This window comes from Bos indicus, chromosome X, assembly GCF_029378745.1.
Source record: "Bos indicus isolate NIAB-ARS_2022 breed Sahiwal x Tharparkar chromosome X, NIAB-ARS_B.indTharparkar_mat_pri_1.0, whole genome shotgun sequence".
Classification (NCBI taxonomy): domain Eukaryota; kingdom Metazoa; phylum Chordata; class Mammalia; order Artiodactyla; family Bovidae; genus Bos; species Bos indicus.
The window spans coordinates 109,950,538-109,962,542 of record NC_091789.1 but is presented as its reverse complement, the minus strand read 5'-3'; the positions used below and the strand labels follow the sequence as shown (position 1 = coordinate 109,962,542).

The 12,005-nt window shown below is 44.7% G+C and overlaps 1 protein-coding gene and 1 non-coding gene across 16 annotated transcripts in view; both read right to left on the bottom strand.

Moving 5' to 3' along the window:
* Window positions 1-545: 545 nt before the first annotated feature.
* CASK (calcium/calmodulin dependent serine protein kinase) overlaps window positions 546-12,005 on the bottom strand; it is a 372,938-nt gene continuing 361,478 nt past the window's right edge. For all 15 annotated transcript variants that reach the window (XM_070785242.1, XM_070785243.1, XM_070785248.1 and 12 more), the window contains 2 exons: window positions 5,091-5,174; window positions 546-1,603 (listed from right to left, as the gene is read on the bottom strand). In XM_070785242.1, coding sequence (XP_070641343.1) covers window positions 1,427-1,603; window positions 5,091-5,174 — 261 coding nt within the window. In that variant the 3' untranslated portion in view covers window positions 546-1,426. The remainder of the gene's footprint in view (window positions 1,604-5,090; window positions 5,175-12,005) is intronic.
* TRNAG-UCC (transfer RNA glycine (anticodon UCC)) lies at window positions 10,198-10,270 on the bottom strand. The gene has a single exon. It is a non-coding gene; the product is annotated as a tRNA-Gly (tRNA).

The following is a 12,005-nucleotide window of genomic DNA, read 5'->3' as shown; positions in this document are numbered from 1 at the left end:
TGTTGCCTCCAGCACATGAGTGGCCCTCGGGTGCACTGCATTCTGGGAGCAGACGAGGTCCCAGCTGTGCTCTGGCAGAGTATTTTGTTGTCCTGCCAACTGATAGTCATTCCTAGGCCTTCGATGGTTCAATGAGCATCTAAAGGATTATAAAATCTAAAAGGTCATCACCTTGTAAACCTGAACAAATCTATGATGAAATGAAGGACCCAAAGGCATTTAATTATTGAACACATAAAAGGAAGTATATTTAAAAAAAAAATTGGTCAAACTGTCCTGTTATCATTTTAAAGGAATTTACAGGGCTGTTATAGATTATTCTTTTGGAATAATTCAGTTTATAGCAAATGCCTAAACTGGTTTCTTCATTGCACAGTATATTCTCTTAAAATGGGTGCTTTAAAACAATTACATACATATTAAAAATCCTCATTTCTTTGCTTAATTAAAATGTTAATACTCTCAGACAACACAGATCTGAAATGGTGAAACCAGCAATTCCCCCTCCCACCTTACAACAAATTAAATTGAGACAAAATTACAAACACATTTCACTACATGGTTATTATTAATAAAAATCAGTTTCTTTTGTTTGTTTTTTTTATAAAGTTGCCCGAAATGCAAGGGATGTGCATAGGTTTACAACTTAGTCATAATAGCATTTTATTCTTATTCCCCTGGGTGTGCCCCGTGAACGGAATGTACTTTGTTGTAGATTACAGATTGTTTTGTCCAACACAGACACACCGACAGCATAAACGCTCGCGACTGTCCACATGCATTAAGAGTCAAGACCCAACTTCAAATCTCTAAAAGGTTTACAGGGTGCTTCAAAGAGACAGTATCACATTATCTGGATGGTACATAAAGGACTTAAAAAAAATACTATTCTAAAAAAAAAAAGAGGAAAAAAAGGCCTTTAAAAATTTATGAGTTTTGTAATCACTAGACTGATTATTTCAAATAAATAAAGGAAAGAAAGATATTCCAATCCATAAAATCAGACTCTAAAAAGAATGTAGTGTTCCAACCCCAGTCAAGGTAACAGAATCATTGTTTATTATTATTAAAATAGATTATAGAAAGCAGCATCTATTTTGTGCAGTTTTTAGGGGCCTTGGAAATAAAAAGCTATGATTTCCAAAAATATAACATTCCAAAGGATTGAATAATACATACATTTAAAGATACATTTTATTAAAGTTTAGGAGAACTGATTAAAAAAGATACTGTCTCTTTAAATTAGTGTGTAATTGTTTTTCTCCTCCTATCTATTCGGACATGACAATAATTATAAATGTAGGTCACACTACAACTAGGTAGTCTCTAGGGACCACGACCTGCTGACACAAGGCCGATAACAAAGAGGCTTTTCCATGTATGAGGTGGCTCCCAGTTATGCGGCAGATATCTGGGGGAGGGGGGCCTAATAGACCCAGGAGACGGGGACCCACTGCGGGGCTGTGCACACGTGCTCCACGGCTTCCTCCAAATGTCTGATTGTCTCGTCGATTTCATTGTTGATAATTGTGAGATCGAAGTAGTGTGCGTATGTTCTCTGTAAGATGTCAGACTCCTTCTGCAGACGCTGAAGAGATTCATCCTAAATGGTGAGGGGATGGAGGAAGGGGTGGGCGTGGGAGGAGGGAGAAGCAAAGAGGAGAGAGAAGTCAACCAAGATGGTTTTCTCGGGCTACATTTCTGTCTGTCCCGGTGTCAGAAACAGTTGAGGCCTGCCCATGATGGGACACATCTGAGTGTGAGGCCGAGGCCGCTTCGTGACAGAGGAGATGATGGCCCCCAGGATCCAGGGTCACAGAATGACGGCTTATAACCGTGACTCCTCACCATGCAACAGGGCCTCTATGCCAACCTGGATGGACCAGGACACAACACTCCTCAGCAAACACGTGACCCTGCTCTGGCGGAACTGTGCCCGTCTGGAGTCAGCCAAGACTGTCAGAGTCAGCTGCTCTGTGCTCATCCCCCTGACCCAGGCCTGCCTCATCTCAAACCACTCTCCTGTTTGGCAGAGTGGAGGGGGCTTTGGGGGCGGGGGTGAGGTCAGAGCCCTGCATCCCCTTTCCTTGGTCCTCTGCTCTTGCTTGCACCGAGCCCCGGATCCCAGCTGTGTTTGCCCCAAGAAGCCCCTGCCTCTGGACAACAAACGAAGTTGAATTTTTCTGCCATGTTCCCGGAATTCAATTACATATATAATGCATTGCCTTCACTCACTAGCAGTGGATATGCCAGAGGCAAAAGCTTTTTGGATGTTACCAGTAATGGATGAAATGAGGCCATATCCCAGATACAAAAGCAACTGACACCCGATGAATCCCTTCAAGGTGGTCTGCATTGGAAATGGCCAAACATCACTGTTTGTAGGTCCTCATATCTCTTATGGGAAAAACTCTGAAGGAGAAGCAGCTACTCAACTCTTTGCTGCAGTAAAGACTTTCCCTAAACTTCTGCCGTGAGCCCCAGAAAGCCTCAGGAGGGCAGTTCTTTCAAGATGAGGATCTCTTAAGGGCCACCAGAAAGTCTGCCTCTGCATCTTCATGGTGCAGATATTGTTATACTGAGCTTTTAATGGGGAAGTTCAAGTTTGAAACCAGGAAACTCTGTAAGTCAAATTAACTGATTAGGTAGGTGAGCTGTTGGGTGGACTCTGAAATATATATCTATCAATAGATACAATTCAATGCCTATTTGTTTGATTAGTATCTGTCTCCCTAACTATAGCACAAACTTGCCCTGCTATGCCCAGCACTTGGCATTTGCCTTATACATAGTAAGTGCTTAATAAACCTTACCAAAAGAGCAAGCGCTTGGCTGGCTAATACTGGCCGTGATAGGATGTGGAGTGTTAAATTGGAAATCTACTAGGAAATGGGGGCCCATGATGACAGAGACCCATCTCTGAAAGGTGTGGTGCTATCATTTGGGAGCTGTTGGCACTCACTGCAGGCTTAGGACTCCTCTTTTCCCTGAGGTCCACCTGTTTATAAGAGACTCTTCCTGGGGGAACCTCGGTGTGTGGTGCAACCCTTTGACAAGGGGCTTTGAGGTAAGATAGTAACACTCAATTCCATCACAGCACTACAGTGGGGATGACAGACACCAGACAAATTGGGAAATCAACCTTTTCTATCAGGACACTCTGAAATGAGAATGTCCTAACCTGTTTTGTCATCTACCAGAATTTCAAAGCAGGATGTGGCATGCTTTGAATGTTAGGTATTAACTACTTCAGCGTAGGTAAGACCTCAGTTAATCATTACCTTCTAAGGTTGTATCAACACACTTTCTGCTTGCACTTAAAAAGCATAATATTTTCACTGTGGCTCGACAAGAAACACAACACAAAAGCCCCATTTTAGGAAAGATGCCTTCACCCAAAGACAGGAGTGCTTCCTACCAGTATGAGAAGGAGCAATTCCTATCATGTCATGCTCCAGGCTAGGGGATTCTATTGGAATGTACAGTAGTCCTGGGCTATTGTAGTCCTGGGCTAACATAAAGTCCTGGGCTTTAAGATCCACTAACAGGGCTTATAATTTGTTCAGAAAGCTGGGCTGATGAAAACATTCAAGAAAATTTATGACTGAGAGCATCACATTTTTAATGTAGTTCTCCCCCCCACCTTAAAGTTCCCTCTTAATGATCTTATAAGATAAAGTTACATTTGTCAGTTTCTTCCTCTACAACAGCTTGTTTGCAGGCTTGACTTAACATGAGCAGGGTTTAACTCAGTGAAAACAAAATGCCTTTATTCTAACAGCAAAAGCAAGGATTTGTGGGAACAAAATGTCTACATTCTAATTCTATGAAAGGAAACAAGGCTGTATTTTATCACCTCCTAGCTGGTACTTACAGGCAATTTTCTGCACCATTTTGGCAGCTATGGAAAATTAGTAAAAGGGAAGGAAAAAAGGCAAAAACAAAAACAAAGCAAAGATGGTAATTCAAGAAAAATACATGGTAACCAAAGGATAAGAGCTAACCACAACATGGAGTTTCAAACATGTTTGTGTATTAAATAAGACGGAAAAGTAGACTTTAGACTTTTTTTTCTTTTGCAAATGAAACTTCAAAAAATGACTGAAAATATGAGTGACGTAGAAATCAAGATATTTAATCTTTAAACCTAGATGAATTCCCTGGTGGCTCAGATGGGAAAGAATCTGCCTGCCATGCAGGAGACGTGGGTTTGATCCCTGGGTCGGGAAGATACCCTGGAAAAGGAAATGGCAACCCACTCCAGTACTCTTGCCTGGATATTTAATTTTTTTCCTTAAGGTGAAAATCTCCAAGCTTTGATTTTACTGTCATAGACTTGGGTGAGTCTAGGCCACTGTTAACTAGACAGTGCCAAGAACATTCTGGTGGGTTCTAGACCCTGTGGAAGGGATGGTCTTCAGTATTAACTTTGTAGAGAGTTTCCTCGTATGAATGATCCTACAGCAGCAATATATTTACTGGACATGCCATAACTACCTTCTCATCAGCCTGGCAGTAGAAGGCTATGTGAGCCAGCTTGGTTCTAGATGCTACAGCTGAGCCTCACAGGCACCATCTCCATGGTGGCTGCTGACTTGAGTAGGCCTGAGAGGGGACTGAGCTCATTTCTAGGTTTGGGAGCCTCCAGGGGCCTGGGTAGAGGTCCTGCATGGGTTCTACACTGGAGGATGCTCAGGGGAGCCTGGGCAGCTCAGCCAAGGCGGTGGATGCCTCATAGTTGTCCTCAGGCAAAGCCGTCTTTGGCCCCGAGCTCTGTCAGTACAGCTGTGATCAGGAAGGCAGCCCCACAGGGCAGGAGCAGGCCCATGGAGAAGGCTGACTGCGCTGGACACTCAAGCTTGAATTTGCCTAATGACTCTGATCTCGGAAAAACCATACTTCTCTGTGGGGTGTAATTCCTCCTTCTGAAGGAGGACCTTGATCTCTGGAAATCTTAATGGCTGGCATGGAGGACAAAGCAGAGCTTCACTTAGTTGTCTTAATGAGATGGGGCTTTGGCCTTGAACGAGCAACACAAAGGCATCCTTACTCGGGATTGCTGAGTAGAGGACAAACTGATTAATTCTTACCTCATTCAAACCTGGAGTGATAGTTGGTGCGGCAATAAAAACAACAAAAGGAGCAAACTCTGCTGTTCTCAGGACCTTCAGTGCCTGTGTAAACAAAGAGGAAAACTGAGACTTAGAAATAGCTGATGCAGTGTTCAAACAAGCCCATAGAAAATGATACAACTGGAAAAGCCCTTGATTCAAATTTTTGGCCAGATATTATTAAATTTACCACCATTATAAATAACTTATATGACTTCTTTTTGTCCAAGGGGTGGACAGTAGCCGTTGGAAAATAAAAGCTGACAAACTGGACATTTTTCTTAGGAATCTCATGAATCGATCTGAACTCTTTTTCTGCAGAAAAGTGAATATTGATTATGTTTGGTTACTGTTCATTCAAACCTGGTCATTTCAGTTTTTAGGAAATGCATTTTGGGGTAGATGGGGGCCAGCAGGCTGGCTCAGAACTCATCTAGAGCCCACCAAGCCACACTGCAAATTGCTCACAGGGGGAGCAAGTCCTGACCACTGTGACTGTGTTCACACCGACACAGGCCTTCTGAGTTGTCCCAGGGGAGGCCACCCCGCCCTACTCTGGGACTCTACAGGGAAGGGAGACCCCAAGTAGAGACGGAGCGTGGAGCTACTCTAGACGCCATGTGACTGTGAGTAATTTGCAGGCCTGTGATAATACCTGTGTTCAAGGGAGAGGCACCTCTGAGGCCCCTTTCAGTTCTGTTCTGAGGCATCCAAAACCTCTAACTGCAAGCTACTAGTTTGTACAGAGATACTGCAAAGTTTGCACGTCATGCTGTGGGACTTGATTCTGGTCAGGGGTTGGTGCTTCTGCCCCTCCCCTCTGAGGACAGGGCTCTCCCCTGACCCCAAGCAAGGGGTTACACGCCCACCCTGCAGCAAAGTCCAACATAGGCGCACAATTCACAAGTGACTGGCATATAACTAATTCGTATGCATCAGGGGTAAATATCTTGCTGTCCTTTATTTAAGAATCTAACATGTCTATTGTGTTAGCCACAGTTTGCTTTCTTTTTTTAAATTTTTTTAATTAATTTATTTTAATTAGAGGCTAATTACTTTATAATATTGTATTGGTTTTGCCATACATCAACAGTTTGCTTTCTAAACAGCCTTTCAGTTGTTTGTGTTGCCCTATCCCTACTCCCCCATCCCCACCCCCAGTGCCTGGTTTGCTGTAGTAACAGTTTGGGCTGCTTTCCAATTCCCAGGTGGCTCAGTGGTAAAGAATCCGCCTGCCAATGCAGGAGACATAAGAGACGTGGGTTCAATCCCTGGGTTGGGAAGGTCCCCTGGAGAAGGACATAGCAACCCACTCCAGTATTCTTGCCTGGAGAGTCCCATGGACAGAGGAGCCTGGCAGGCTACAGTCCATGGGGTCGCCAAGAGTTGGCCACGACTGAGCATGCGTGCACAGAGCTCCTTATTAGCCACGTGATCTTGGTCTTGGTCAGAGTGAGCCTTTAGCACACAGAGTGATTGTTTTAACGGGACTTTCCAGGTGGCGCTAGTGGTAAAGAACCTGCCTGCCAATGCAAGAGATGTGAGTTCGATCCCTGGGTCGGGAAGGTCCCCTAGAGCAGGGCATGGCAACGCACTCCAGTATTCTTGCCTGGAGAATCCCATGGACAGAGAAGCCTGGCGGGCTGCAGTCCATGGGGTCGCAGAGTTGGACACAACTGAAGTGACTTAGTATGGCATGGCACAACCCTACTAAGCCCTGCCATTAGAATGATCTTTGGGAACTACAAATTTCCTCATATCACCCCTCCACTCTAAACCCTGCGAGATCTCCTTCTTGGCCTTGGGATGAAATGTAGCCTGGTCCATGCTCACCTTTCTGTCCCCCTCTGTGGACAGGCCTTGCTGAACTGCTTTTAGTTCCACAAAGGGTCATCCTTTCTCTTCCTGCTCCCTCTGCCTGGATACTCACTCCATCCCCTGGCCCCCCTTCCCCACGCTCCCTGTTGCTTGGCTGAGTGTTCTTTCTTCTGCAAATCCTTTGTGGGGTGTGAGTGGGGACAGGCGCCCCTCTGGTTTGCTCCTGACACACCCACACTTAGGCACCTGTAGGGCCCGTCACCATGGAGATGCAAGTGTCTGGATGTTGCCAGCTAAGCTTCTTGAGGGTAGGGCTGTATCATTCAGTGGTTGCCCTCTTGCCCCAAATGGCACCTGGCAGAAATTGTCTTTTGATCAAGCAAAGATGTAAAAGTAGTACATACAATTCACACAAAGTCTGTTTTGCCTTTTGAGGCAGGTTTGATTAGAGGGTATTGTGTTTTCATGCCTCAAACGACTCTCTCAGCCTCTCTCAGCTTCTATGAATATCAAGGCATGGAAGAGGCAAACTGGCTGCTCAAGGTTTTGAGTTTCCTGTTCAGTGCAAGGTTCACTTTCTCCAGGATTATGTTTCTGAATTTTAGTTACAGTTTCTCCTTGTGGGGTAAGGGAGTGTGGCACATTATTTTGCCTGCCATCAAAGTGCTGTCAAAAAAACAAAACAAAACAAAACAAAAAACGTGCTTTAATTGTGAAAGTCACAGGCTCAGATTCCCTGTGGGAGAAACCTCTTCAAACTTGCATATGTTCATTTTTGAAAGAGGTAATTGGCAGTTCTTTGCAAAGCCTTTTGTGATTGAAGATTTTCGCAAGGAACAAATACCATGAAGAAGTCCATATATAGCTCAATGGAGCTTAACAGGGATCTTCGCTTAGAATGGGCCTTTCTATCATTAATATTGGGGGCCTTTTTTCTGTCCTTCCTATGCTCATAAATCAGGTGACTCCAGGGTCAGTTGAGACATAAGTTTTCCTGGTCATTCCACACCCACCCAGAGTCACCTTCTGGGCAACTTGGATGGGGACAAACTAAGGCATAGTCCCTACCCTTGCTCCCATCCCTGAGGTGCCAGATAGATGTCCATGAGCCACAACCCTCGGATGAAGTTGAGAATACCGCCCCTGGTGTGAAACGGACTTTTCTCCACTCAGTGACCACAGCCTAAAAGCCACCTAATTGAGTATTTTCAGTTCTAGTCTGCTATCCTATTACTACACCAGAAAACTCAGCAACTGTTATCTGCGTGAGGATTACCCTGCTCTACGCAGCATTCACGGGCTTCCCAGGTGGCGCAGTGGTAAAGAATCTGCCTGCCAACGCAGGAGACATGGGTTAGATCCCTGGGTTGGGAAGATCCCCTGGAGAAGGGAATGGCAACCCACTCCAGTATTCTTGCCTGGAGAATCCCATGGATGGAGGAGCCTGGTGGGCTATGGTCCATTGGGTCACAAAGACTGGGACACGACTGAGCAACTGAGCACAACCACCCCAAGACATTCACACCCTTAGTCTTTAACCATGAAGACGGGAAGGTCATTCAGCACCTACTGCATGAGACTGTCAATGTAGACTGTAGTCACCACACCACCAACTGCCTCTTATGTCTAAGAATCAGGTGATATATTCCGTTAGCAGTTAACTCCAAGGAAAAAACCAACATACTTTCCACTAGATGAGAATTATGTGATTCATGACATTCTCCTTTTTGTCCTGGCTGCCAGGAAGTTCCGAGCCTCATTTCATGTTTATCACAGTAACTACAGTAGCCTCTGTGGTTAGTATATTTGCTTCCTCCTTCTGCTCATGGCTTTGACTTTCTCTCCTATATTACTATAGTTTCAAAAATGCTAAGATGCCTCGAATCCTGACTGAGATCTTGCCTAGTCTCCCTCATATCTTCAGCAGTCACCATGCACATCCTCAGTTCTTGAAGGCCTCTGTCCCCAGACTCTGCTCTACTTATGGCTCTCAAGTGGGTGCCATTTTCTGGCATAGTCTTAGCTTGCCTGAAGTTCAGGAGCAGGAAATGGGATTGCTTCACCAGGATCCCCCTCTGTCAGGCCATTAGTAGGTGGCTTTAAGATGATCTCTAAACCCTCTTCCTTTTTGACTTTTAAGACGAGACACAGATTTGTTAATATTCATAGGCAAATATCTCTTTCTGAATCCCCAAGAAGGGAGAGTCTAGAAAGACCACTGAAAATATGTTGGATTCAGACAGGCAATGAAGCATTAATTTAACATTTAAAGCTAACTCTTTCTCTTTTGCAGATGAGTTGATTTAATGGCTTATCTGTGGCCAATAATTAATCTCAGGTTACTACCCTCAAGGAATAAAAACTCATTTGACCAAATATCTAAGCAGCAGCTATCTTTAAGACTTAACTAGGAGAAGGAAATGGCAATCCACTCCAGTATTCTTGCCTGGAAAATCTCATGGACAGATGAGCCTGGTGGACTAGTGTCTGGCATCCCAGAGTCATACACAATTTAGCAACTGAACAACAACAACACACAATCAGGCAGATGGTGATTTGGGGAAATAGTTCTTGATGGAAATGTGACATGAAATGAAGAGTGAAGTGACCTAGCAATATGGAATACAGAGTTTTGTAAGAAATTAACATTTGTGTATAGAATAATAATTGCAAATATTCAAACAATAAAGTCCATGGCTAAAGAAAAAAAAAAAAAGACTTAACTGGTTTTTGCATCGAACCTTGACTGGTGATTCGTTTCACATATGATATTATACATGTTTCAGTGCCACTCTCCCAAATCATCCCACCCTCGCCCTCTCCCACAGAGTCCATAAGACTGTTCTATATTAAAAAAAAAAAAAGATCTTAATGACCCAGATAACCACACACAAAAGACTTATCTGGTTTTTGCAAAATTAAAAATCACTTAAGGGCAAGTATTGGAGTCATTTTGGAGAAAGATCTAAGGGCTTAAGAAGAACACAATGATCCCAGAAACTGACTTCACATAACAGCTCCTAGTTCAGAACCTGGCTCTTGTTTCTAAGCCCAGATCCCTAATAGGACTGTACATCCTCCTTGATGACAACCTTTCCCCCTGTGGGCGAAAGCAAAGCCACAGCAATTTTGTTACTGGCAACTCTTCAGTGCAGCAAATGACCAAATCAGAATATAATTAAAATCTAAAAAAAAAAAAAAAAAAACCCAAACAAACACCCCCCCCACCTTTTTTAAATTATATCATGTGGCATGTGGGATTTCTTAGTTCCCTGACCAGGGATCAAACCTGTGCCCTCTGCAGTGGAAGTGCAGAGTCTTAACCACTGGACCACCAGGGAAGTTCCTAAAACTGTCTTGACTACACATTGGAGCTATGAGAGTTCTGGGATGAGGGACATAGATTATTTTCTGAGCCATGGCTTTATTTCCATGAGAAATCAGCTCTACAGCTTTCCTCAGGTTTAACTTCCTTACAGATTTTTCTAAATGTTAAAGATTTAAATTGTACTCCTATATACAAGGTGCACCAGCTTAAGGATTAATCAGGGTTAACTTTTCTAGGATGCTACAGTGAAAGGAGGCTGGGATTTTCTGTTTAAAAGAACAACCCAAATGCAAACCAAGACTGTTCAAGTGACAGTTAGGTTAAGCCTTGATTTCTTCATCTACAAAAGTGGATACAGACGTCTTGATCTCTGGTTACAAGGATTAGGTAGAAGAACTAATTGCTTGGCAAATGTAGAGGAACATAATCTATTCCTATTATTTTAAGAGAAGTCAGGTTACTCATTTTTGTCTAAAGTCTTTACCATGGTCCTTTGGGATTAAAGTAGAACTGTAGCATCTTATACAGTATTATTAGACATGTGTTCAGTTTGGCCTGAACTGTCTAAAGTCAGTTAATATGGCACAGACAACGAGCTGAACACCAGTGTGGGCTTTCTAGGGTGTCAGCAGTGGCTGAAGGGAGAGAGTTGTAAAAATGCCACCTGGCACTTCTCCCATTATAGATGGTTTTTGATGAACACTGAGGAAGGAATTTCATCCTTACCAGCTTGCCTTATTTGTATTCTTAGCTCCTGGCAGAATGCTTAGAACATACTAAGCAGTTAATACAGGCTGGTTGAGTCCAACTGTCCGTGACACACAATGGAGTGGGTAATCAGACGGCCAGGGTGGGAAAAGGGCGTGGAGAAAACGTCTTAAGGAGAGAGACTCCCCGAAGCAATGGGGCTCTGCCTGACAGCAAGTTGGTCATGGCCACGGGCATCCTGAAGGCAGGGTGCAGGCCCTGTCCAGCCGCGGGGGTGAGTGGGCTGAAGGGAGAGAAGCCTGAGGGCAAAGCCCAGGTGGTGCAGGCTCTGGGCACCTGTGGCTGGACCGCTGGATGTGACGGTCACGGTGCCTGGGACCAGAGCGGTCAACCAGACTGATGAAGGAAGTGGGATCCGTGTGATCCCCGAGCCCAGGGCCCTATCTCTCCCGAGAGACCCCAGTTCTGAGAGGAGGGGGACAAAGGAGGCAGGAGAGAAGAAAGCGGTGAGCCCCGCCAGCAGATAGGGAACAAGGAAGATGCCCAGGTCGGGCCACAGGTTGCTCTGGTGCCCAGTGCCGCACGTGGGCATCCTGGTAAGGCCGAGACAAGTGTCTCCCGCTCAGCAGTGCAGAGCAGTGCAAGGCTGGGCAGGGGAGAGGGCACAGGGAAGCTGGGTGCCAGGAAGGGAGCAGCGGTAGCAGCAACAGCAACAGCGGTGGTGGCAGCGGCAGCAGGTGAGGCAGAAAGCCCTGGAAAGTGGGCTGAGGTAACGCGGAGGGGGTCTGAGGAGCCCTGCAGCCAGCATACTGCTAGAGACATTACTACCAGCAGAAAACGACGTTCAGGTGAAGACCAGTGTGGAACCCAAGGACAGGGTGTCGAAGACCAGGACCAGGATTGAGACTTTGCCTCTAGCCACCCCTGGCCAGAAGATTTTTCCAATCCCTAGTAAGGAGGGATCAGTAGTTAAACAAAAATCAATCTACATTACACATCATATATTTAGTTCTCTAAAGGTCCAAGTTCATTGTTAAGTA